Source organism: Crocodylus porosus, unplaced genomic scaffold (genome assembly GCF_001723895.1).
Source record: "Crocodylus porosus isolate Cpor-Errol unplaced genomic scaffold, CroPor_comp1, whole genome shotgun sequence".
Lineage (NCBI taxonomy): Eukaryota > Metazoa > Chordata > Crocodylia > Crocodylidae > Crocodylus > Crocodylus porosus.
This window is the reverse complement of record NW_017728917.1, coordinates 1,263,801-1,286,206: the sequence shown is the minus strand read 5'-3', so window position 1 is coordinate 1,286,206 and position 22,406 is coordinate 1,263,801. Positions and strand designations below refer to the sequence as shown.

At 46.1% G+C, this 22,406-nt stretch overlaps 1 protein-coding gene across 3 annotated transcripts in view; it reads right to left on the bottom strand.

The window, feature by feature from the left end:
• The window catches only part of SRGAP3 (SLIT-ROBO Rho GTPase activating protein 3), a 216,260-nt gene that overhangs the window by 27,615 nt on the left and 166,239 nt on the right, over window positions 1-22,406 (bottom strand). For all 3 annotated transcript variants that reach the window (XM_019536576.1, XM_019536577.1, XM_019536578.1), the window contains exons 7-11: window positions 8,777-8,998; window positions 8,149-8,250; window positions 7,635-7,832; window positions 5,549-5,633; window positions 1,425-1,452 (exon numbers count right to left, since the gene is read on the bottom strand). In XM_019536576.1, coding sequence (XP_019392121.1) covers window positions 1,425-1,452; window positions 5,549-5,633; window positions 7,635-7,832; window positions 8,149-8,250; window positions 8,777-8,998 — 635 coding nt within the window. The remainder of the gene's footprint in view (window positions 1-1,424; window positions 1,453-5,548; window positions 5,634-7,634; window positions 7,833-8,148; window positions 8,251-8,776; window positions 8,999-22,406) is intronic.

The following is a 22,406-nucleotide window of genomic DNA, read 5'->3' as shown; positions in this document are numbered from 1 at the left end:
GTAGGCCCAGCACTCTTTCCTGCTTATGCAGGGGGTCGGACTCGATGATCTATTGAGGTCCCTTCCGACCCTAGCATCTATGAATCTATGAATCAGTGTAAGGCTTGCAGTAAGCCAGCCGTCAGTAAGCCAGCCTCTGATACTGGGACAACTGGAGGCAGCCTCCTGGAAATCACGGCCGTTTCACTACAGCAGAATCAGGCCTGTGCCTTTATAGCTTTATACCCAGGATGCAGGGGACCCCGTTTGCCTTCTGTGGATCTTGAGAAAAAAAAATGCAGGCCAGGAGACTGAACCATGGACCTCCTACACTGCCAAGCTACGGATTTCTCACTCACTCATACAGGACTAATGCATGCAGGGCAGTGGATGCTAACTGAGAGAGACCCTTACCGTCACGCAATTGCCCCTTGCCACCGCTGTTCAGCTCCTTTGTGGGTGCCCAGTTCTGGTGGTGTTCTAAGTTATCATGGTATGGATCCTTTTCCTGCCACTTGGAAGTAGATTAAGGACCCCAAAATCCTTTGCTGAAGTAGGGGGGGGGGCATTTTCCTGTCTGGAAAGGCAGCCAGCCACAGCAGCCACTATCTATTTCAGCATTTATAAAATCAAATGTTTTTGCTGGTATTGCAAACCTTATTAAACACTGAAGCAGCATTACAGAAAGATAATGAGATGGGGTTAACAAGCTGTGGAGAAGGGGCTGACAGCTCTGCTGACCTACAAGGTGGGGAGGCACACCTCTTCCAGCTTTAAATCAAGGAAATTCATAGCAAGTCACTAGAGCTAAATACAACTGCTTCACACCCTTAGCATTCTGAAAATGCAATGGGAAAGGCTTCATCCCAAAAAATTTACCCTCAGCCCTATCTACCATCTCAGATGAAGTCCCGGGGAGCCACCAGCATTTTCTACATGGGGCCAGCTACAGGGTAGTGACCCAAGCACCATCTGGAGTCCACAAAGCACATCCAGCTCTTGCTTACACGGTGGATCGCAGGGCTGGAGCTCAGAAGGGGCAGACCCTGTGTCACGCAGGCCTACCACCGGCCAGGGATACAACCCAACCTCATCCATCCATCAGGACACTGCAATGCACCGTGCTGACACAGCACTTCTAGGCACTTCAGAGTTAGTCAGCTGAAAATCATACTGCAGCAAAATCCAGGCTTTGTTTGTCATCGTTTTAATTAATGCACTTAGACAAAGTAGGAGAGAAGCAGGCCACTGAGAGGGGGAGCCTGGCTTCACCTTCTCCAGTCCTAACCAAGATCTTCAGCCACAGGAGGGCTGAAGGATTCAATATTTTAAACGCAATGTTCTGGATCAGGAAGCAAACTGCACCTGTTCTGGGTCTTACCCCCTCAGGCAGAATGAGTCAAATATCTGCCCCCAAGCAGACAAGTAAAGGAAACCCCTCTTACCTGGTGGTTCCACATTCAGCTCTTTCACCTGGAAAGAAAAATGACACATCAATTTCCATCTTGGTTTCACATCGGTGGCAAGACTGTATAGTTTTATTACACATGCATGCACACACGCATGCACGCACACACCCTACCCACCCACCGGGGTCCTTTCAGCCACAAGTTAATTACTAGTGAAGGCCGAGAAACTGAATGTGCCCGAATGTCCTACGTCTTACAGAAGGCGGAGGGTTTCTTTAGGTTACCTCACTAGCTCTGCCTCTCTTGGATGTGAAAGGCTGCATCTAGTAAGAAGCTGAGCGCCCTCGACTTCTGCTGAGATCAGCAGCTCACTGTAGGCTCAGAGATGGTGCTTTGTTTCTTTCTGTACCCCATGAGAACTAGCCAGATCTCTGGCTGGTACAAAGCAATGCAACTCCATGGCGGTCGACACAGCTAGGCTGACTTATACCGGCTCTATGCTTGCATCATCTTTTAATATCCTACCAAAAAGAACGTGGGTGTGCTGATAAGGGCTAAAGTCCCAGGGAAGTCCATTGAAGTTATCCTACTGCCTCATGGAGGGCCCCTAATGCCATCTGAATACTGGAGCATTCAGTAGCTCAGCTTTTCTCATGAGATAACACAGTCCATCTAATCGTTTCCAGGCAGACTCTATTCCGGCTGTCAATATTCGTATTCCCTTCATGTATTTATAGTGCCTGGGTTTCATATAAATGGCAGCGTATCACTGGTGATAAGATCTATTCATTTTAAAAGTGAATGTCAACCCACTGATAAAATTGTAAACTCATTTTGCATGCTGTTTGTGCCTTTCTATCAAGGCCAGGAAAGCTGATTTCCTCTTCATTTTTTATGACACATGAAAGGAAGCAGGCAGGTACACGGCCCTCTTTCTTGCTCTCCATCAGGGTCCAAAGGACTGAGTCCTCAGCCACCTCCTTGCTGCCCTCTCTGCATCATCCTGCAAGGCCTTGATCAACCATGACATTTCATTATGTCATGGCCACCATGTTTGCTGGCACTCCTTGAATGTCTAGATACCTGAACTACTGCTGCCCAAACTACTGGGCCAAGACTCAGTAGCAGAATGGGCAGGGAAAAGGCTCTGTATTACATCCATATGAATGGGTCACCTTCACGAGGCACAAAGCTCTTCTTTCCCCACCGTATACTCTCTTGCATTAAGGCCCCCAAGGGTAGACTGGCTTCCCTCACATCTCTCGCTGGCGATGTCTAGAAGTCTGTTTTGGAGGATATCCCTCCTCAAAAGCCCTCTTCTCCACCTCCACCACTGCTAGTAGTTCAGCACATCATCCCTGCTTCCCAGACTTGCACCCATAGCTCTTTTTCCTTGACCCTCTTCTTCATCCTCCATAGAAAGGCCGCTGCTAAATCCTGCTGCTTTCCCCTGCTCCCGATGAGAATGCAATACGGCCGCCGTACAGTTTATTATCAAAGAAGGCTGGGGAATGCAAAAGCTAAGGTCTGTGCAGCAAGGGCGTTCCTCCCCATCAGCAAAAACACACAGCGATCTGAAAACTAAGATTCTTTCGGACCAACATCAGTTTGGGCAGAAACGATTTCAATGTGGCACAGACCACTTGGTGGAACTGCTGCAGGGACCCTAAGCATCAAGATTACCCCATGGAAGATGGGGGCCCACGTTACACATTTTCACAGGAAATGCTGTGGAAATGTTTTGGCAGTTTTCGCTCAGCTGGAAGGAAATGAAAATGGAATTTAAACACGACACCGTACAACCTGAAATAAACCATCGTTCTCCCTGCTAAGCCCTGCTTCGTGGTGCTACTTCAGTGTTCTGCAGCGCATCTTCCACAGCCCTGCCATGGCGTGCGCTGATTTGTGCCATCACCCCAGCATTGTCATCATGAAACAACTGGATTCTCTACACTGATCTCTAGATGGGTGCCATTACAGTGAGCCACACGTTCCACCTACACCCACAGATGTCAGAGCCTGAGTTCAGAAACAGCTGCTGGGGGAATCTGTCTGGCAATGTGCAGTGACTGACTATCAAATAAGAACCACATTCCAGGATATGAAATTTAGGACTGCCTCAATGAGGATGTAAAAAGGCTGCTATTGTTCTGTTGCAGCAGTGTGAGACTAGGTCACCCAGATAATCCACAGGACTGAAAATTTCAGGGGAGAGAAGCATTTTAATAGATCCCTGAATAAACTGCAGTTTTCTGATGGCACTCTTGCAGTTTCCTGACATTTTAATGTTATTTTTTGGATGTCATTCAGTTTAAAAGAATGCTCCATGCGGAAAGGAATAGCAGGATCTGAGGGGAAGGAAGATTCTGAGGCTAAATAAATTTGGCAGAGAAAATATGCTTGGGATATAGCCAACAAAAACTAATTAATTTTTATTACGTTAAGATGAGTGGTGTAAGTGATGCTGTATTATAGTCGGACTCAAGACAACTGATTTCTTTAAACTGTTCATTTAAGTAATCCCCTAATTGTAGAAATGCCACCAAGAGTTAGAAATCATCTCCAGCTTCTGCAATCTGGAAATAAAATGTGTGTGTGTGTGTGTGTGTGTCCACGTGTGTGTGCATATATGTGTATTGTTCCTAACAGAGTTAAAAAAAACCCTCTCAGGCATCAGAGACAAGTAACTACCTATGTGCAGGACTGCACTTAACTATACACTTAAGCTAAGTGGTTAGAGTTAAGCGTGTGCTTAAGCACTGTCCTGAAAAGGGATGGATTCAAGGAAGTGCTAAAAGGGTTTCCTCAATCTAGACCTTGAGCCTAAGAAACTAGAGATAAGGGATGACACAAGGACACTTGCACAGAAAGTATAAGATTACTAAAGAAACACACTGGGGAGTGCATGAGTTTTGAGCATACATAGTCCCTCTGGAGCAGAAATATTGATAAGGATCAAATCACACACATCTTGAAATCTCATATAATGGCAGGGGTGTTACATATACGGCACACTTAGCTGCTCTCTCTCACCTGCTGGCTTATCAGTGTGGCTGAGCGGGACAGTGGCCTGCCAGCCTTGGGCCCCGGCAATCAGTGGCAGGAGGGTGAGCAAGAGCTGACCCAGCTCCAGTCACCCTCTGGCCACTTCACCCTCACACACACACAATTGTGGCTCTACCTGGGCCGCTGACCCCTGCTGGAGCTGCCACTACAGCACATGGCAATGAGCACACAGAGACAGTAGGTCCAGCCTCGGCACAGGGATGTGGCAGGGGCTGGAGCCACCATCACATGTTCTGGGTTGGACCCAAAGCCAGAGCCGCTGCCACCACAGCTTCCCCATGCCCTGACCCACAAGGTGATTTTGACACCCCCTTCATCCAGATCCCTGCTGCCATCCCAGCTTCTTGAAACAGAAAAATAAAAAAGCAAACTTCGGATTACTTTCTACTGCCCCCAGTGTTTACCTTCTGCATCCACCTGGTGGAAGAGTGAAACTCGACTAGAAAACATTTCCCTTTGTGTTCCTACTCAGTTTTACTCCCTGGGCACAATGACTGAGCAGTACACAGCTGCTGCAGCTTGGCTCTGCTCCCCAGTGCTGCAGGGATTTTCATTTATAATTACTTTCCTGGACACATTACTTGTCATCTTCACATTTGAAAAAAATGGGTTTAAGAATCCCAATTTGGGGGCCTTAGCACCATCACAAATGCTTTTTCCATCGATAAGGAGAACAGCCTTGTTAAATAGCTTCTGCTGGTCCCCACCCCTATTTTGTGCAACAAGGGATGAATCATATTAAATACAAAGTCCTGGGCAGTGCTAGAGAAAATGTGATCCAATACAGCTGTCATTCCAGTATGCATTCTGAGGCTTCCCATACACAGGGCAGCAAAACAAATTGAATGCAGCCTTACAATTAAGTTTTAAATCCATGGTCTTCTCTCAGCCGAAAACTAAATTCGATCTGGGCAAAGATATATTTGCCTGTCAATTTGAGAAGATTAGCAGTCGCAGATAATGCACGCTGAGACTGGCATTTGCTCCGGAAAAAAAAAAAAGAGTGGCAGGTGAGATTTTAAAGCTCTGAGATCTGTTTAAAAATCCTGCAGTGGGATGTGAGGTTTCTCTTGGGATCTTATCCCATGACTCACCTTCTCCAAGAGTTTGCTTCAGCAAGTCATGTTTGGCCTGGAGCTTGGTGATAAGGTTACTGCCATTCAGATACTCTTTAAATTTCTGAAATAAGCATGTACACACAAACACAAGTAACAAGAAGGTTAAAGCTGCTCGACAAAAATGCTTTCTAATTAAAGAACATTTTTACCTGGAGAATGGCTACAAGGGGGTTCGGAATCTATCAGGCTCCAATAAACCCCAAAAGCCCATTACACGCAAACCTGAAATAAGACTGGCCTAAATTTTGTGCTTCCATGGGTCAAACAGCAGCCCCGTTGGTCACCCTAACACAGGATCCTTTGTGAGGTGCCAGCTGGTGGAGGCCAGGGCCTTGAACACAAGGAACCCCAAAGAGAACAGTTCAAAGGAAGCCTCTATTGTCAGGCTTCTGGAAATGGCCTCAATAAGCAAAGAGTCTCTCCTTCCCCAGGTGGAGCACTCTGCCTGTGTGCAAGCAGTGATACAGGATGAAAAATTCCCAGTGCATGAGATCCTCCCATCTGAGGTTACCAGGTGCTTATGAATCTAACCGTGGCTCAGATTCCCATTTTATTTTGAGGTTGCTTCACACCCCAGTAATGCCCTGGAAGTAAACAACTTCACTATCAATACCAGGAGTGAGGGGAGACAGAAAGAGGAACTGAAAGGCAGAGGGAAAGACAGAGGAAAAAACTTGCAAAATAACTCCTTACAAATACAAGTGCAACAAACTTTCTCAGTGGGAGCAATTAGATTAAATTCAAATATGAATAGGCCACAGGATCCAACTAGCTCTGCCTTATCCTGCACTGCATTTGGAAACACATGCCCCTTTTTAGAATCATGGGATGTTTCTGTTGAACTCATGCCTTGCATTATTTGGAAGACAAATAATGAGCCCATTCTTCAGATCCTGAAATCGGCTTGGGGGAAGGTAGGTAGGGTAGGGTCCAGAGAGATGCACATGTCCTACCACACCCACCTCTCCAAGCTTTCTGTAGAAAGATATTTACAGGCCCCCCAGTTAAGCCCCTTGTCATGCTGGAAATGACCACTCAATTTACTCTTAAGGTGACTGCCAGACTGTAGCCCTGTAGGCTGAGAGAACACTGAAGTCAATGAGATAATGCAGTGGGCAAGAGGTCCTCCTTATGAATAACCTTGGCCTCCTTTGAATGCTGCAGGATGTAGGCAGCTTCCAAGGACCCACGGGATTTGCAAATCCATTCTGGGCAGAGGAAACAGCAAAAGAGAAAGCTCAGAATAGAGAAATCTGTGGATTTTAAGGGGGAGAAGGGCTCCAGAGAGCTGGAGACATCAATGAAGACCTCCAAACACATCACAGGCCACAGAGTGAAAAACACTATGGCCACGTCCAGAAGAGCATGGACGTTTGGTTCCCCAGGGACAAGTAGCAGCAGCACATCTTGCACCACAGCTACTCGTCCCCAGGGAATACCCGTGCCACACATGCTTTGGCGCACGGCCAGTTACCCTGGGAGTGATAGGGGAGGCTGGGGCCAGCACTGTGCAGGCCTCAGCAGCCTTACCTGGAGTCCTGGGGGCCTCCCAGGGCTGCAGCAGTGGTGATCTGCCAGGCTGAGCCTGGTTGGTGGCCGCAGCGCAGATCCGGAAAGTCCGGCTCTGCTTTTCAGCGGCACACACCACCCATGCATGCACTTATCCAGTTTTATTTCCGCAAGTTTTTCTGACTCCTGAATACCCAGGGGTCAAAAAAACCCATGGGGGAAAAAAACGGAGCAGCTCACGCATGGGCAGCGCACCCTTGCCACATACCGCACAGTGGGCTTCATCTGGACGTGCCCTATGAGCCTAGTTGAAAAGCAGACTATATGGAAAGGCTCTGTTTCCTAACACCTCCTTTTGAGCTTTTCAGGTTGTTCCCAGTGATGGGCTGTTGTTCCCTAGCCATTTCCGTAAGACTGATTTCAAACAAAAACACAAGACAAATATTTAAGCAGACTGAATTGGCTCCCACTGCTCACTAATGAGCACTTAAAAAAGGGCCTTGACCCCACCAATTAATGCTGTGTCCCCTGTATAGTATGAAATGAGACTCACTGTAAAATAGAACATTTCAGTTTCCTGTTGGTTGGCTCTCCTCTTGGCAATGTTTATTTTACTCATGTAGGTCTCGGAAGCAGCTGATTTGACCGACTCAGTGGAGCGGCTATGCTGGAAGGCATCTGAAACATCAAAATCTTCCACCGTCAGCATGTCCTGCAAAGTCTGCAGAGTGGCATCTAGGGTTTTCCGTACCTGCAGCAATTGGAGGCAGCATGGTTGTGAAACAAACTGGGAGAAGGGCACATTTTTACTGCAACACTTGGTCAAGCAGCAACTCGTTGCAAGCAGGCGCGAGTCCACGGCCGCTGTAGTCAATGGGAGCCTTCAGGAAGGACACGAGAAGTCTCAGCTAGGCAGAGGACTCTAACTCAAATTATTGCAGTTGTGACTGGAAACACTAGCACGTTCAAGGCATGTTCAAAGGCACATGGAGAACACTGGAAAGTCATCAGCCCCATCAAGTGGAGCGAAGTATGTTCACAGGATCAAAGCCTATTATTGCTCTTACCTCTTCATTCTCTATCTTGAGCGTGGTAAGTCTAGACTGCAGCTGGTGGTACCGCATAAGCAGCTCGGTCTGCACGGGCTGTTGGGCACTGACCTGACATACCTGAAGCAACGGCAAAACCAAAGAGAAGAAATAAGACCAGAAGATCATTCACTGAGTGACCATGAACATTTTAAATCAACATGGTTTCCCCTCCCTCAATCTTCTCCATTTTTGTGTGAGCGGGGGAAGCAGAAGCATTGCTGAATATCCCAGAGAAATGGTAGTGTCCTGCATCCGAGTCCAAGCAAAATATTGAATCGCACATCATTTTAAAGATACACATCAGATCTTTTTAAATAATTCAATAGGTAGGTCTGAGTTCAAATTCTATTTGCTCATTGTGTTGTTCAGCTGGGGACTATACCATAGGCTTTGTGAAGCATTTGCAGAAATGCTGAGCAAGAAACAGTTAAAAAAAAGGCTACCCAATAAGGCAAACATTTTATTAGGAAAGAAGCATGAGCAAAAGCATGGCGGGGTTGAATGTCAGGACAAGGAGTCAGACATTATAGAAAGGTAGCAGAAGGAAGTTAGCAGAGCTCTAGTTAGGATGAGCAGCTGAAACTATTTCCTGCAGGTACAATACCTCATCCCCCATGTGAGGCTGGAATTCAAACTTCAGAGGAGGGCAGAAGACCTGGTTGCACATGTCCATGATCGCATGCTTGTCACTCCGTGCATCCAGGTTATCCACTGCATTTTCAATGATGTCCAAACCCTCATGCCGGGAGGTTTCTAGGTTATATTCAGCAGACAGGTAGGTTCTGAACGTCCGAGCGAGGCTGGCGTGGAACCCCAGATCACAGCACTAACAGGGAGAAACACCACAAAGCAGTCATGTTCCCAGACTAAGTCACCATTCACTGACGATCCCTCTATTTATGTGCCACCTCGTAGGAAACTGTGTAGATACACAATCGCTTTAGCTAGCTGTGAAATGCAGCCACCTCTGGAGCAGCTCTTTAAAGGGCCCCGCAATACCCTTCAATCGGGCAATCAGGGAATAAAGAATACTGTGTCTACTCAAAACTGATTTGGAAATCAAGGGAGAGGCGGCATAAGAAGCAGAATTACCCTATGCTGATACTTGGCCAGGACACCAAGATAAACACCTTGGTCTCATTAGGAAACATATGGCATCTTCTTTGACCAAGTGGAGAGCACTTAGCTGAAAGGCAGCCCCTCCACAATCTTGTGGCAGGTGCTGACTCAAAGGGAGGTCTGTCACCCACTGACATAACCATGACACGTTCTGCCAGGCCCTAGGAGCAGACTCTGATTAGGCCCCAATTTCTGCAATAACAAGATCATAGTCAGGAAGAAACAGGTCATGGCTCTCAAACTGAAAACCCCACAGTCACTGGCTGTTCCTAGTCTACTCCTTTTCATCGAATTGACTGTACCTTTTGAAGAGAAACTTCTAAGCAGAGAAGTGCTTTCATCAAAATTTACTAGTAAAAAGAAATTTTAAAGTAAGTTGTTAATAAAAGGAAAAAACAACCCTTTCCCTGTTATCATAAACCCTTTCATCATCGCAGTGAAGATGCTTCCACTATTCTCTTCTCCCTCATATGATGGAGCAGTTCCTCATGCATAAGTGATCGTTCACAAGTTCGTCTCCAGGGAAGTGATAAAACTGAAAGCTAATTGCTGCCAAACTATCATACATTAAACAAAGGGCTGCTTTCAAAATTCTCATTTTGACATGATGGAGTTTGGCTTGTCAAATGCAGCAACAGGACAGGATTCATTGCTAAAAATGGTTCCTTAAAGCCTAGCCAAAAATGTTATTTAGGGTCTCTTCCCAAAGGTTTGGCCACAACCCAAAAACTCCACCTAATTTGGGTACAAGTGGCCAGTTCTGCTTCAAAGCCTGGGTGATTATGGATACCTTCTTTCAGTCGGAGGTGCCCCAGTGGAAAAAAAGAGAAAGAAAGGGGTATTCAGTATTTATGACATCTCTTGGAGCTGGAGAATGGGACCAGAAAGAGTTGGAGGGGTAAACATTAGGACAACACGGGAGTTGAGCTCTGTTAGAAGGTCAGAAGATACCGCCACCAGGGCTCTGATATTTTAACAGGCCTTTGGAGGGCTTTATTGGAACAAAACAGTTCACTTAGCCCAGTAAATTTATCTTGCATGGAGTACAGCAGAGCTGGGGTAGCTCTACATGGCACTGCAGTACATCATGTAGACACACCCAAAGAAAGCTGCACATCTACAATAACCCCCACAGCAGAACAGAGCTAAAAAGAATCGCTGAGCCAGGCACACAGGGTGGAAACATCTTCTGTTTTGTATAGCACCCACCCAATGACAGCCGCTGAATTATCTTTCTATAAAAACCGTCACTGTACAATTTGCATTACAAACTGCAGATCACCAAGGTTAAGAAATGTTGCTGATGTATGAATAAAACAGCAGCAGATAGAAAGTTTATCACTGCCTGAGCAGTGTCCAAAAATAGCTGGAGAGCTGGAACATCTATCACATTGCCTTACGCACCTGAGATAATGGCACCAACTCCAGAAATCTCAATGGATTTAACACACTGGTGAAAAACAAAGCCCAGGATATTTTCACATTGCTTCCAGTGCACCTTTAAACAGGAACACCTTGGGGTACAGTTGTGACCTGCAGGATCCAGACTTACACTGCTAACAATAAATGACCAATTCAGACCTACAGTAACTCCACTGGTCACTAGCTAGTGATCAAAAAGACCTAGCTGGAGTCACCGTGCATCATGAAAACCTAGTTAGCGATAGGTGCATAGAATCGGGCTGAGCTAATCTAATTTAATCAAAAATGGAAAAACTGTTCATGAATCGAGGGACTCGAGATTCCAGCCCCACCATCCCAGCAGCCCCTTTGCTGGCTTCACATTGTCTGACGTCAATAACCAAAGAGATCAAAGAATTGTGCATCAAAATCCTACCACTGCTAAATGCAAAGTGAAAGACTCGCGCCCAGTCCCTGCCACAAGCAACTCCAGCCAAAGAAGCCGTTTCAGCTCCTCTACTGATTTGAAGAGACATCCCTCAATTCAGATTAAGTCACTCCACAGCAATGTAGCTGTCTTGTGCCCTAAAAGTAGCAGCAAAAACATGACTAGCCAACTGCTGCTCACAGATGCATGAACACAGTCTGTTAGCTTAAATGCAGTTTGCTAAGACCCTATCTATACCATCCCACTATAAGCCTAGGACCACCACCAAGAAACAAGTCCTACTTGCTCTCTCCCACCCCGTGGCAAAGCCCAGTGATTAGGCACAGTAGACAGAGTAGGAGTCATGAGCACATGCCTCGGGACTGCTCTCCAGCTCCCTATTATTGACATGGCTGCGCCATATATCAGCAGTTCATTGTAGGCCCAGAGATGGCTGGTTGCTTTTTCTTGTACCCCATGGGGACTAACTAGATCTTTGGCTAGCCCTTTTTTTTCTTTTTGGCATGGCTGAACACAGCCATAAATTGACCCTGTCTAAATGACAAGCAGTCAGGCTGCCAGCAGTCAATGCTTCTCCAACGGCTTCACCGGCAGAAGGCAGACTGTCCTTTGAAAAGGTTTAAAATCTCCTTGAGCGCTCGTACGCGTGATGATGTCACAATGTACATGTGACAAAAATTTCCCTTTGTGTAGCTTAATGGCATCACACATTACAAGTATGCAAGTTATGGGAGTTCTAAGTGAGTTTGCACAGTTGCGAAGTAAACTACATCCCAGTGTAGTTTAGTCTGCAACACTGCAACTTGAAATGTTGCAACCACTAGTCAGCTCACCCCCTGGCCGCAGGAGAGGCGGGCAGGCTCCGCAGAAAAAAGGGATTGGGCCCCTCACTGCTTCTGCATTCAGCAGGCTCCTGTGGCTGGCGGCATGCCTGGGGCCACCTGGGAATGGGCTGGCTTGCCCCTGGGGCAATGCATGGAGATGGCAGGAGGGTGGCGGGGTGTGCTGGCGACTGGAGAAGGTGGCGGGGATGGTGCTTAGGGTGACAGAAAGGTTCCATTCACTACATTCAGGTACCGGCTCTGAAGCCTAGTGATGACAATGTATACATCAGTGTTGTTATCTCTTGCACTGTAGATAATTTCAGCATACATATGCAAACGTTCTGGTAGGTGGAAACTCAATACGTCATGCACACATTTTTCCACAGGTTGCCCACACTGCTTATCAGATGCCATGCAAGCATAAGACAGCGATCTCATATCAGAGAGGGGTGCATCCACTATATACACAGGAATTACGTCTTCTAGAAGGAACTGGGTGTTGGCCTGGGACTACTGTCACAGTCTGTAGTTCCTAGCAGGAGAGGATTAAAGAGAAAATTCTATTCTTTGGGTGTTCAGAGGACTTCTAGGAAAGGCATGGGTGCCCAGAGACCACAAGTTCAGGGCCGCAGCAGAAGCACTTCCAGCACAACGCGGCTGTGTAAGATTCCAACAAATCTGCAAATTCTACCAAATACCTCGTCATGCATCCCGGGAAGGAGGGAAGGGGAATTTTGACCCTGACAATCTGCTTCCATTAAAAGATAGCTGCGTCCACTCTTGTCAAAGAGAGTTTTGTACATACAAGAGGGAGCAGAAGACCGGAGCCAAATCACTTTGCTGACCAGAGAGAAGGATAACGCTCTGGTGCCAGGATCAGCTGGTCAGAAAGTTGTGCTCCAAAAAGGCACCTGAAAGATGCATCTCCAAAGCCATGCCAGTGCCTTTTGGACAATTATCTCATTGACTGGCAAGTAAAAATGTTACAAGACCCAAAAATCTGTTCCTGCCTAAGGGTGGAATTTTTGAAGGCGTTCACTTTGCCAGTGAAAGCACTGGGAGCCACTGACTGCAAGGGGAAACAGGTTGGGCTAATGCAGGGTGCTTTTGAAAAAAATCCACGTCCTCAGAGATACCCTGGTGTTCTTGACCATGCTATTTCACTGCATGCTTAATGCTGAATTCATGCTGAACCCAGCAGTTACTGTAACACCAATAACTCTGCTACTGACAAGCAGGGCAGCTGTCTTACTAGCAACATTTTTACAGCTCCTTCAGTCTCTGGTGATTAGCACCATGGCTGATGCGTCACACCTCAGTGACCAGAAAAGACGGAGAAAAGACTGTTTAAAAATCCTCAAAGAGACACACAAGGAAAAAGAAAAAAGAAAAAGACTTTAAACTCCCAGTCCCAGCTCCAGAACAAATGGCATTTTCTCAGCCCGCTCTTCTCTTTGATGGAAAAGAAAGAAGAACTGCTGGAAATACCAATCATCCTTAGCACATCTATAGAGTCTTTCAGATGAGGAGCAAAACATTCATAATACATTAACTCATTAAGCCTCACACCACCCTTCTCAGACAGAAAATGTAAGAGTTGTCTAATACCAAGGCACAGCAGGTTAAGTGCCTTGGTCACGTCGAGGCCACACAGTCACAAAGCTCGATTTCCCATCCCCCTGTCCTGTAATTATGTTTTCGTGGATGCTAAAATTATTAAAGGATGGTCTCATCTCACTGCTGTCCTGTACAGGACCATCCCACAATGAGCAGAGGGATGGGTCGGGTGGCATCCCAGCTCTTCCATCTCTAATTTCCATGAGTCTCCAATGAACTCTCCGGCTCTGCAATACAAGCAGGCCCAATTTTCAACAAGAACTTGGCTCCCAAGACTGAGGCCAGGACTTGAAGAGCTCAGCTCCCACTTCTGCCTACCCTGGGCAAGTGTACCTACCTTGCACACCTATACGTTCCCAGCACGCTGAGGGAGGGGTGCTCACAGGGAAGCCCACCCACCTGTACCTGTCTGCACAAACCAAACCCAGAAATGAGGCAATGAAGCCTTGCTCCAGGACCATCCTCGAGAAGCGCAGAGGCAGCAGGGTTGGCAGTGGCTATGCTGCCAGATTTCTGTGCTTGGCACATACAAGAGGGAATGGGGTGGGTGAGGCATATTTGAGAGCATCCTTCTCGGAGAACACCACAGACACTGACTGACCGGTCCATGATGCACAGAAAACCTGTAGCAGAGCCAGGAGTTGAACCCAAGAGTTTCCCAGCTCATATTATTGCCCTAACTGCTAAACCATCCTTCCTCTCCTTGCTTTACTGAGGAACCAAGATGACAGACAGGACGTCAAAAGACTCCGGCACTGCCCACTTCGACATATATTCACCACATCCGCACAGTGAATGCAAGCTCTTTTGAAATGTTTTCATGCAAGTGGATCATTAAGAAAAAGTTATTCCCATTGACCAAGGGCCCAAGCACACCAGATACATCAACAAAACAAAAGAGGAAACAGAATAAAACCAACTTTTGTGGCTGGCAGAAAATATTTGAACCTAAACCGCTTTGTTAATACTAAGTGACCTCAAAATGTTCTTCACTGGAACACAGAGGAATTGCCCTATTTTCACAGGGCAGGCAGATATCTTTGCAAAGCTCAGTTGCTCCATTTTCTTCTCTTTCACATAGCTGAACACATTCACAATAGTTTTACCCAGCCTATCAAGCAAAATGCTTCAAGCAAAATGAACTAGACAGTCCTCACAAAAGGGAAGGAGGGTAGCTTGGTAGTTAAGGGAGGTAACAAGCTCTGACAGAGGAATCCTATAGAATATAATATCCCCTCGAAAAAATAAACAATGGTTTTATTATTTGGGCCCTGTATAAATAATGCTAACAAGACTTTTTCTAAGACACCGAAGCATCTAGTCGCAGCTTCCCCGTCTGTAAACCATGTATACGTTACATAAAATGGCCATTATAAGGCTTAATGTTTGTAAAGTTAATATTAAGATCACACTCCTACAGTGCTAGGTGCTTTATAAATGCCTGCAACGAAGAGAAGATTTTGAAAGGACAGTCATGGTGAATACAAGTCATTACTGTTATCAAATTCATTTTTATGGAATACTGCTGTTGATAAATATTACAAGTAGACAAACCAGACTGGTAACGCTTTCATAGCCGGAGGTTACATTTTTCTTGAATCTAGAGGGAACATCCAAATAAGCACATCACACCGAGCGTTCTGGCCCCAATTTGACAAATGCTTTCCAAAGAATGATTTGACCACATCAAGCAAGCTGTTTTGCACACTGCAAATGTGAATCCACGGCTGGGTTTGCCAATGAGGGAATTATAACATAATGATAGCACGCGCATCTCATAATGGGAAAAGGACTAGAGAGACACTGACATAACTAACACAGATAAAATCTCAGAAAAAATAGTAAAAGAGGCAAAGGAAAGAACACAATCATCCTTCATTGAGAAAAATGATTCTGTATTATTTACTAGATAGCTAGCCATCATGGTATGTTATCAAATATAAGAGTACTTAGCATATGTAAAAAGGCTTTACACTTTTCAAGGAAATGAAGACCCATGAAGTTCACAATGCCCCAGGAGGTTTGCAATGCTAATTATTCCAATTTTATTCTCAGTTCTCACTAACTATCCTAATTACACCTAAGGTGCCTAGCTCTCGTAGATGAGCACCCATGGGAAAACTGAGGAAAGCAAATAATCCAAACGCCATAGGTCTATTGGCAACGTCAGAATTTGATCCCAAGGCTTAACTGGCTCCCAACCCCGTGCTCGATCTTCCAGAGGAAGCTGCCTTTTAGCCAAAATATCTGAAACCTTTAGGAACTATTTCAGGAGCCAAGAGGGCAATGCATCTCCCTCCGGTAGCAGCCAGGTGACCCTTGAAGCAAAAGAAACTCTACCCTACTATCTTGTCCTTCTGTCTAAGAGGGACAGATGCTTTGAACTACCCACTGTAAGTTATACACGCTGGGCACAATGCACGAGCCTACTCAAATGCTAGAGCTATCACCCATTCCCCAACTTAGGGAGAAAAAATAGAACTGAAATTGGACTGACCTAACAAGACCTGAGGGACTGGATGCCTCCTGTGATCGTTTTGATGGGTTGTTCCCATTTCTTGCCAGCTAGCTCAAAAAGATCCTGACCATTACTGGCAGGTAAGCAACCTCGTCAGGTGGGAGTGCTGCTCTGCAAACAGGTCTGCGTCAAGATATTTCACTCTCGGTGGCCCAGAGTCGTAAGGCAAAACCTTTGCCCTGCACCACAGAAAACTCAGGGACTCTTTCCAAGCCTGGACTACCAGGAGGTTTCTCCAAGCATATGGACATATTCACTTCACATGTTGCAGCCATCCCGGGTGACTTCGCATTTGCGGAGGAAGAAGGTGGCTGCATTTAGGGAGGCAGTTCAGATTACAGCACTGCTTGAGGCAGCCCAAGGGATGCTGACAGGACTGATCCCTTCTTATGAGACTGTCCAGGCTTGTGACTCACAGCAAAACCACCCCTCCTACTTCCATGAAATATTTAAACCACCACAACGCATTAAGTGGGAACTCATCCCGTCCTTGGTTTTCTGACGCTAAGAATCAGAAAACGCTTGTCAAACACTAACCTATCCTCTCTTCTTCTACAACTCCTCACCGCGGGACGTTTCCACACTAGACTTAGGACCTGGCCCAACAGGCCGCTTAAAAAAGTCACCAGGATCCATATTTGAAGTAATGACAGGAAAAGAGCCATCACATTCAGTATGTTGCCTTGAGCAGTAGTCGGGGAAATTGAAATAGAAACCCAAACAACTTAATTTCTCCTAGCCATATGTAAAATGATGTGTGTGCGGCAGAGAGGGACATTTCCAGACCCGGAGGTGATCAATTCATCCTCTGAAGCCCGAGATTTGATTACCTGTAGCATAGGTTGCTTAACTAAAAGTATTACTGGGCCTAAAATTATCCAGTCCCTTTTAAAATCCAGCACAAGTTAATTAACTCTATGGTCTCTGAAGCAGGTTTTTTCTGCTTTGGGATTTTGAAAGCAGATATCCTTCTATTCCCTGAAGTCTCCACAGTGATCTCTACCCTAGACATGTTTTCTTGAGTTCTTGCTTTTTGAAAAAGCTGCATTTATTGCCGGGTTATTCCTTGAAGGGATTTGCAAATTCAGGGCCATTCTTTTAATTCAAGCTATTGGGAAAATAAACTAGGAGCTGTCAAGAGAGGACGTGTTTTGTTCAAAGGGAAGTTACCACAGCCCTTTGCACAGAGCTAACTAGGGCTGTCAGGCAAAGCTCCCGCATGGTCTTCAGACAGTAATGATTTACAGGCTGCGTGATATTTCTGAGCCATAAAACCATCTGTACCTGCGCATACATCATGAAACTGGCAATTGGACCCCAACGTTTGCTCCTTCCATGTAAGGAAAAAAAATCATTTACCAGGTGCGAACTTTGGCAGAAGATGACAAAGGCAGTTTGGCCACCTTATTAAGCAAGGGTTGGAAAAATTCAAGAGACCTGCATTGGTTTTACATTTAATTTGAAGGGGGTTTTTTTATCATACTCTGGACACAGGTCAAAACTCTGTCCTTTTATTATTAGAGTGTAACACACAGACACTGAGGGTTGAGTATGGTAAAGGGTGTGCTTTTGGCTGTTGCATATTGTGTTTTTACTTGGGCAAGATGGTCCCTGTTGTTCTGGCCATGCACTCAGCACACGGCAAGCTGGGACCTGTACCTGGGCGAAGCATGTAAAACCCTCTGGACTCCTTGGCCAGAGGAAGCAGAAGGTCCTCCAGGCAGACTGGCTGGGAGAAAGATTGGACTGTGGCTGGCCAAGGCTGGGATGATGTCATGCGGGGAGATATAAGGGGAGATGGGCTGGTGTGGGGAAGGGGAGAAGCTGTTAGGGGCCGCTGAAGAGTGATCTCCTCCAAGGAAGAAGGAATTTGCAGATAGCAAAAAGGGAAACTCAACTTCTACGTGGGAACAAATATCGGCAATGCCACCACTTCTCCAGCAGTGGCCCCTTGCAACGCAGAAGGACCCACGCTCTCAATCCACTCCCTGCAGCGCAGTGAACTCAAGGAGCAGCTCAGGACTCTCCAGCCCACCGCTGAAGGGCAGGTACAGGGGTGCAGGCCCCCAGAACTACCCATGGGGGAGCCCCATGTCCCAGACTGCCTGGGTAGGGGTGAAGTCTCCCCAAGAGGGTACCACCTATAGACTTTGCTCGGTAGTTAACAGCATTTAAAATTACATTTAATGTTATCTTTTGCTTTGTTTTATTCCCTGTAATAAATTTGGGGTTCTGTGTTTTACTGCTTGCAAGAAAGGGGGTTTTGTTTACATGGGACGACCCAGCAAATTTAGCACTCCCAGATTTTCTGGGTGGGGGCTCAAGCCACAGGTACAATTTGAACCCAGCCTTTTTTGCTGCCAACCAGTGCCCTGGCAGAAGGGCTACAAGAGTATCACTTTGACTTGCAAAGGAAACCCATGTGCACTTTGATGATACATGTAAGATTATAATAATGAATCTGTGTTACACCACTGTCCACAGACCCTGATAGGAATTCACCACGCTCATCGTGCTACCGCGACTTGCTGAATTGGCTGGTTTGTAATTTCTGATAGCAAAATGGTGCAGTGCAGCATAACAGAGGCCTTCATATTCTCATTTGGATAGGAACGTACAGTGTATTTACAACAGATTTTGCTTGTCCCCTGGAGGATTTAAACTCCTCACAACACTTCTGTGAAAATTGGTGCAATTCCACATGATTCCCACATGGTTCAATCAAATTGAAATTGCGTGCAAGATCAATGTGGGGGGCGGGGGATAGGAAAACTGACCTGTCCGACTTAAAGCTTACCTATTCTTCAAAGTATCCTCAGGACTTACATGCGGCACAAGTCTTTTGCTGGCCCTCTACATAGGATCAAATCACAGCCCATGTAAGAGACTGGAAATATTAAAAGGCTTTCAACTGAAATGTATTGTGTGGATTTGGGGAATGCAAAGAAGAACAAATGGTGCAAAAATGTAAAAGAAGGCTGCAGCTACAAAGTCCCACAAGTTAAAAATGTCATGCTGGATTCTACTCTGTTTTACTGAAACATTCAAATAATGGCCCCTTATCGATTTATTCAACTGAGAGCTTCATGAGCTGCCATCAGCACTTTACAGTGTCCAGCGATCACCACAAAGTATCAGCAGCAGTAGAGAAATCCTTTGTGGAGCTGTTGGCAATTTTTTTGTGGGTCAAGATTCATTGAGTAGGACCTTTCAGGATTTTTCTAGGGGGTTGGTAATAGAAAGGGAGTGTGGATTGTGAGTGTCACTTCTAGCAGAAAGGCTTTCTCAAAGAGAAAGACTGAAAAAGTTTCATAAAGGTCCTCAGATACTGGATTTGCTCAGTCTGCTGTGGAGGGCTGTCTCATAACCTCTCCTAACTGCAAATATTTTGTCACCTTCTGGGATTTGCAGTATACTTTCTCTGAGAGAAGCACAGCTTGCCTTTATGCATAATTCAGCCTTTCACAATGATGCACATAAAGTTACTTGGTTTTTTGCCTTTAAAAACTGTAAAACTTTCCCAAGCCATTTAAGGAAGGGGGAGTCCTACCTGTCTAGGCTTTAATTTGGTCCTCATTGCTGCAGTATCCAAGTGTGTTTTAAACAGACCCTCCATTTCAACATCACCATAGAGTAGTAACACTCAACCACACCAGTGAAGAGAGAACATTTGTATAAAAAACCACTGTTCAAAATAGCCATGCCCAAAGGAACATGTATTTAAGGACCTAGAGCCCGCTTGTTCTGTTACCAGCTCAAACCCAGACCAAAGGAGTATCCGGCACTTACACACATACGGGAAACCTGCTCCAACGTGCACGTCGGAGCACAAGTCTGCTGGAGCCTGTCAATTGACGCGCTCTGGCAGCCTCGCGCGTCATGTATATCCACTGCACATCGCCGCACTGCGAAAATGGCAGCAGCACACTTTCAACTAAAACACATTTGATGCACTTTAGTTCAAAGTGCACTGCCACTTTCTTAGCAGAGACATGCTGCACCACTGATACATGACACGCAGGCGCCACATCGGAAACACGTGTACAAATGCCTCGGGTGAATATAAACCTGCTCAAGGAGGACACAATGTTCTCACACATGACAAAGTCCAGTCCCCCTGGAAAAAAAGAAAACTAAATACATGCCTCCACTGCCACCCAGCCATGTTTGGATACAGGTCTGTCCTTATTAAATTATATGTCTTCCAATCCCCTTCTGCCCTTCCCACCTTGATTAATCCTTCGAGCCCCATGGGGACATATTACAGTTTGAAAAGTGCTGCATTGAATCTTCACAAATACAATTCCTCTCCTTTCTTACGTTCTCCGAGGAGCAGCGAAATCATTAACAGGATTGACATTTGAAAGTCCTCGTGAGCATCTGTTAGCATCCACTGAACTGAAGGGACGCTTCCTACCTCCGAGCTCTTTGCAAACTCAGCCAGGCACTGTTGCACGGCTCACCCTCTTGAAGGTTAATTCTGCAACCATAACAGGAAGAAAGCTGGGAATTGCGAGAAGAAAACAGAATGTCCCACAGCTAGTCCTTCAGACTCTGTTTGTGTAAAGTCATGGCAGGCTACACCCCTTGCTATTTACTTCATGTCAGCCTAAATGAACACTCCCAATTGTATGGCTCTACAGTGTGCATATTTCCTCGGTGCACAGCTCTCTAAGCTGGTATTCAAAGCCTCGAGTAGAGAGCAAAGTGCTTGTCTAGTATTTCCTGAACAGAAATGTTCTTTTTTCTTGCACAGAAAAGATTTTTCCTCTCCTCCTTCCACCCCCTGAGCTGCAGAGGAAGCGAGTGGATCAGGTGCCACGGATTGCCAGCAGCATTACAAAATAGCCTCCTCAGCAGGAAAGGGAATAATACGGACACAGCAGGCTGGGAAGTAAAGAATTGCATTGAGTCTTTTGAGAGAGACTAATTCCCCGTGATAGAAGCTGTTTATTCTTTTTATTGCTATGCTGTTGACTCTATTTGAAAAACCCCGGAGCTGCTAGATCTTTTTCGGCAGAGACATACAGTATATCAAGCTGAAGTGAAGGCGCTTGTCACTCAGACGGGGCTAGATTTGAGCTGCAGATGCTGCCACATGCAATAGTTTAATTAAACTTTGCACAGAGCGTCTGTGACAAGACACGCCTGGCTCTCAACATGTTACTGGGGGGGGGGTCTGATGTCTGGCAGAGCACCTCAGAGCATACTAACGGGTGGGAGCAGGCTCCAGGACTCAGCAGACCTCGAGGTCTTTTTATGCCAGGAAAAAAAATGCCAAGGCCAAGTGCCACTTGCTTCAAAGGGAAGAAAAAAGGAGGAGCAAGCATGTTGACCCAGATTCCAATGTGAAATGAAAGGGTATAAGCCCACAGCAGCTAGGCTTATATCAGCTGCTGCTTTCCCATAGAAATGAGATCAGAACGTAGACCACCAGAATTTATTTCTCCTGCCCTGGCGCTGATGTTTGTTAGTCAGCCAGGAAGCTGGAGCAATCCATTTGTGAAATCCCTAGGAGGAAAGTGATGCCAGGCAGAAGGCAGAGTCGAGCAGGATATCACTGTCACAACGACACCAACCACAGGAAAAGGAGTGGGAAGCAGGGAACAAATTCTCTCCAGTAGGCCCTCATTTCTCAATTCAGAGTCAACGGAGTCATGCCGAGTTATCCAGCTGTGGACAGGGCTGTCTGGAAGTTAATAGCCCCATATAAGACACATGGGGAAAAAATGAAGCATGATGAGATTAAAAAGACTGATTTTAAGAGGGTCTCAGCATAGCCTCTGCTTTTGCCCACTCAATTAAGCGTGCATGGAAAGGAGAGCAATTTGCCAACTCTGGGGGCCTACCCTCAGGCTGATTTCCAGAGGGGCCAACAAGCACCTGCTTCTCCCAAATGAAAGCAGCCCAGTCCAAATGAGCAGGGTCTACTTTCCTACCTGCCTGACTATACGTGCTAGCCAGGTTATATGACTGGTGCATGGAATTAATTCTGGCTCCTGTACTTTGGCCCTCAAAACAAACAGACATCAGGTTTCAAAACTAAGCTCTGGGCAATTTGTTCAAACTCACAGAATAGGTTAGTCGCAAGTCTGGGAAGAAAACCCAGGAGGCCTAACTGTCCGTGCAGTATCTTAAGGCATGTGTAGTATAGACGAAACAGGAGCCCTAAACTGAAGTGGTGGGTTTTAAAAAACACCACTTCAGTTTAGGGCTGATTAAACCCCCATGCCATACACACCCTGCTGACTTATCTGCCTCTCCAGTAGGGAGGGGAGGGCGAGCTGCCGGCATGCAGAGCGGTCTC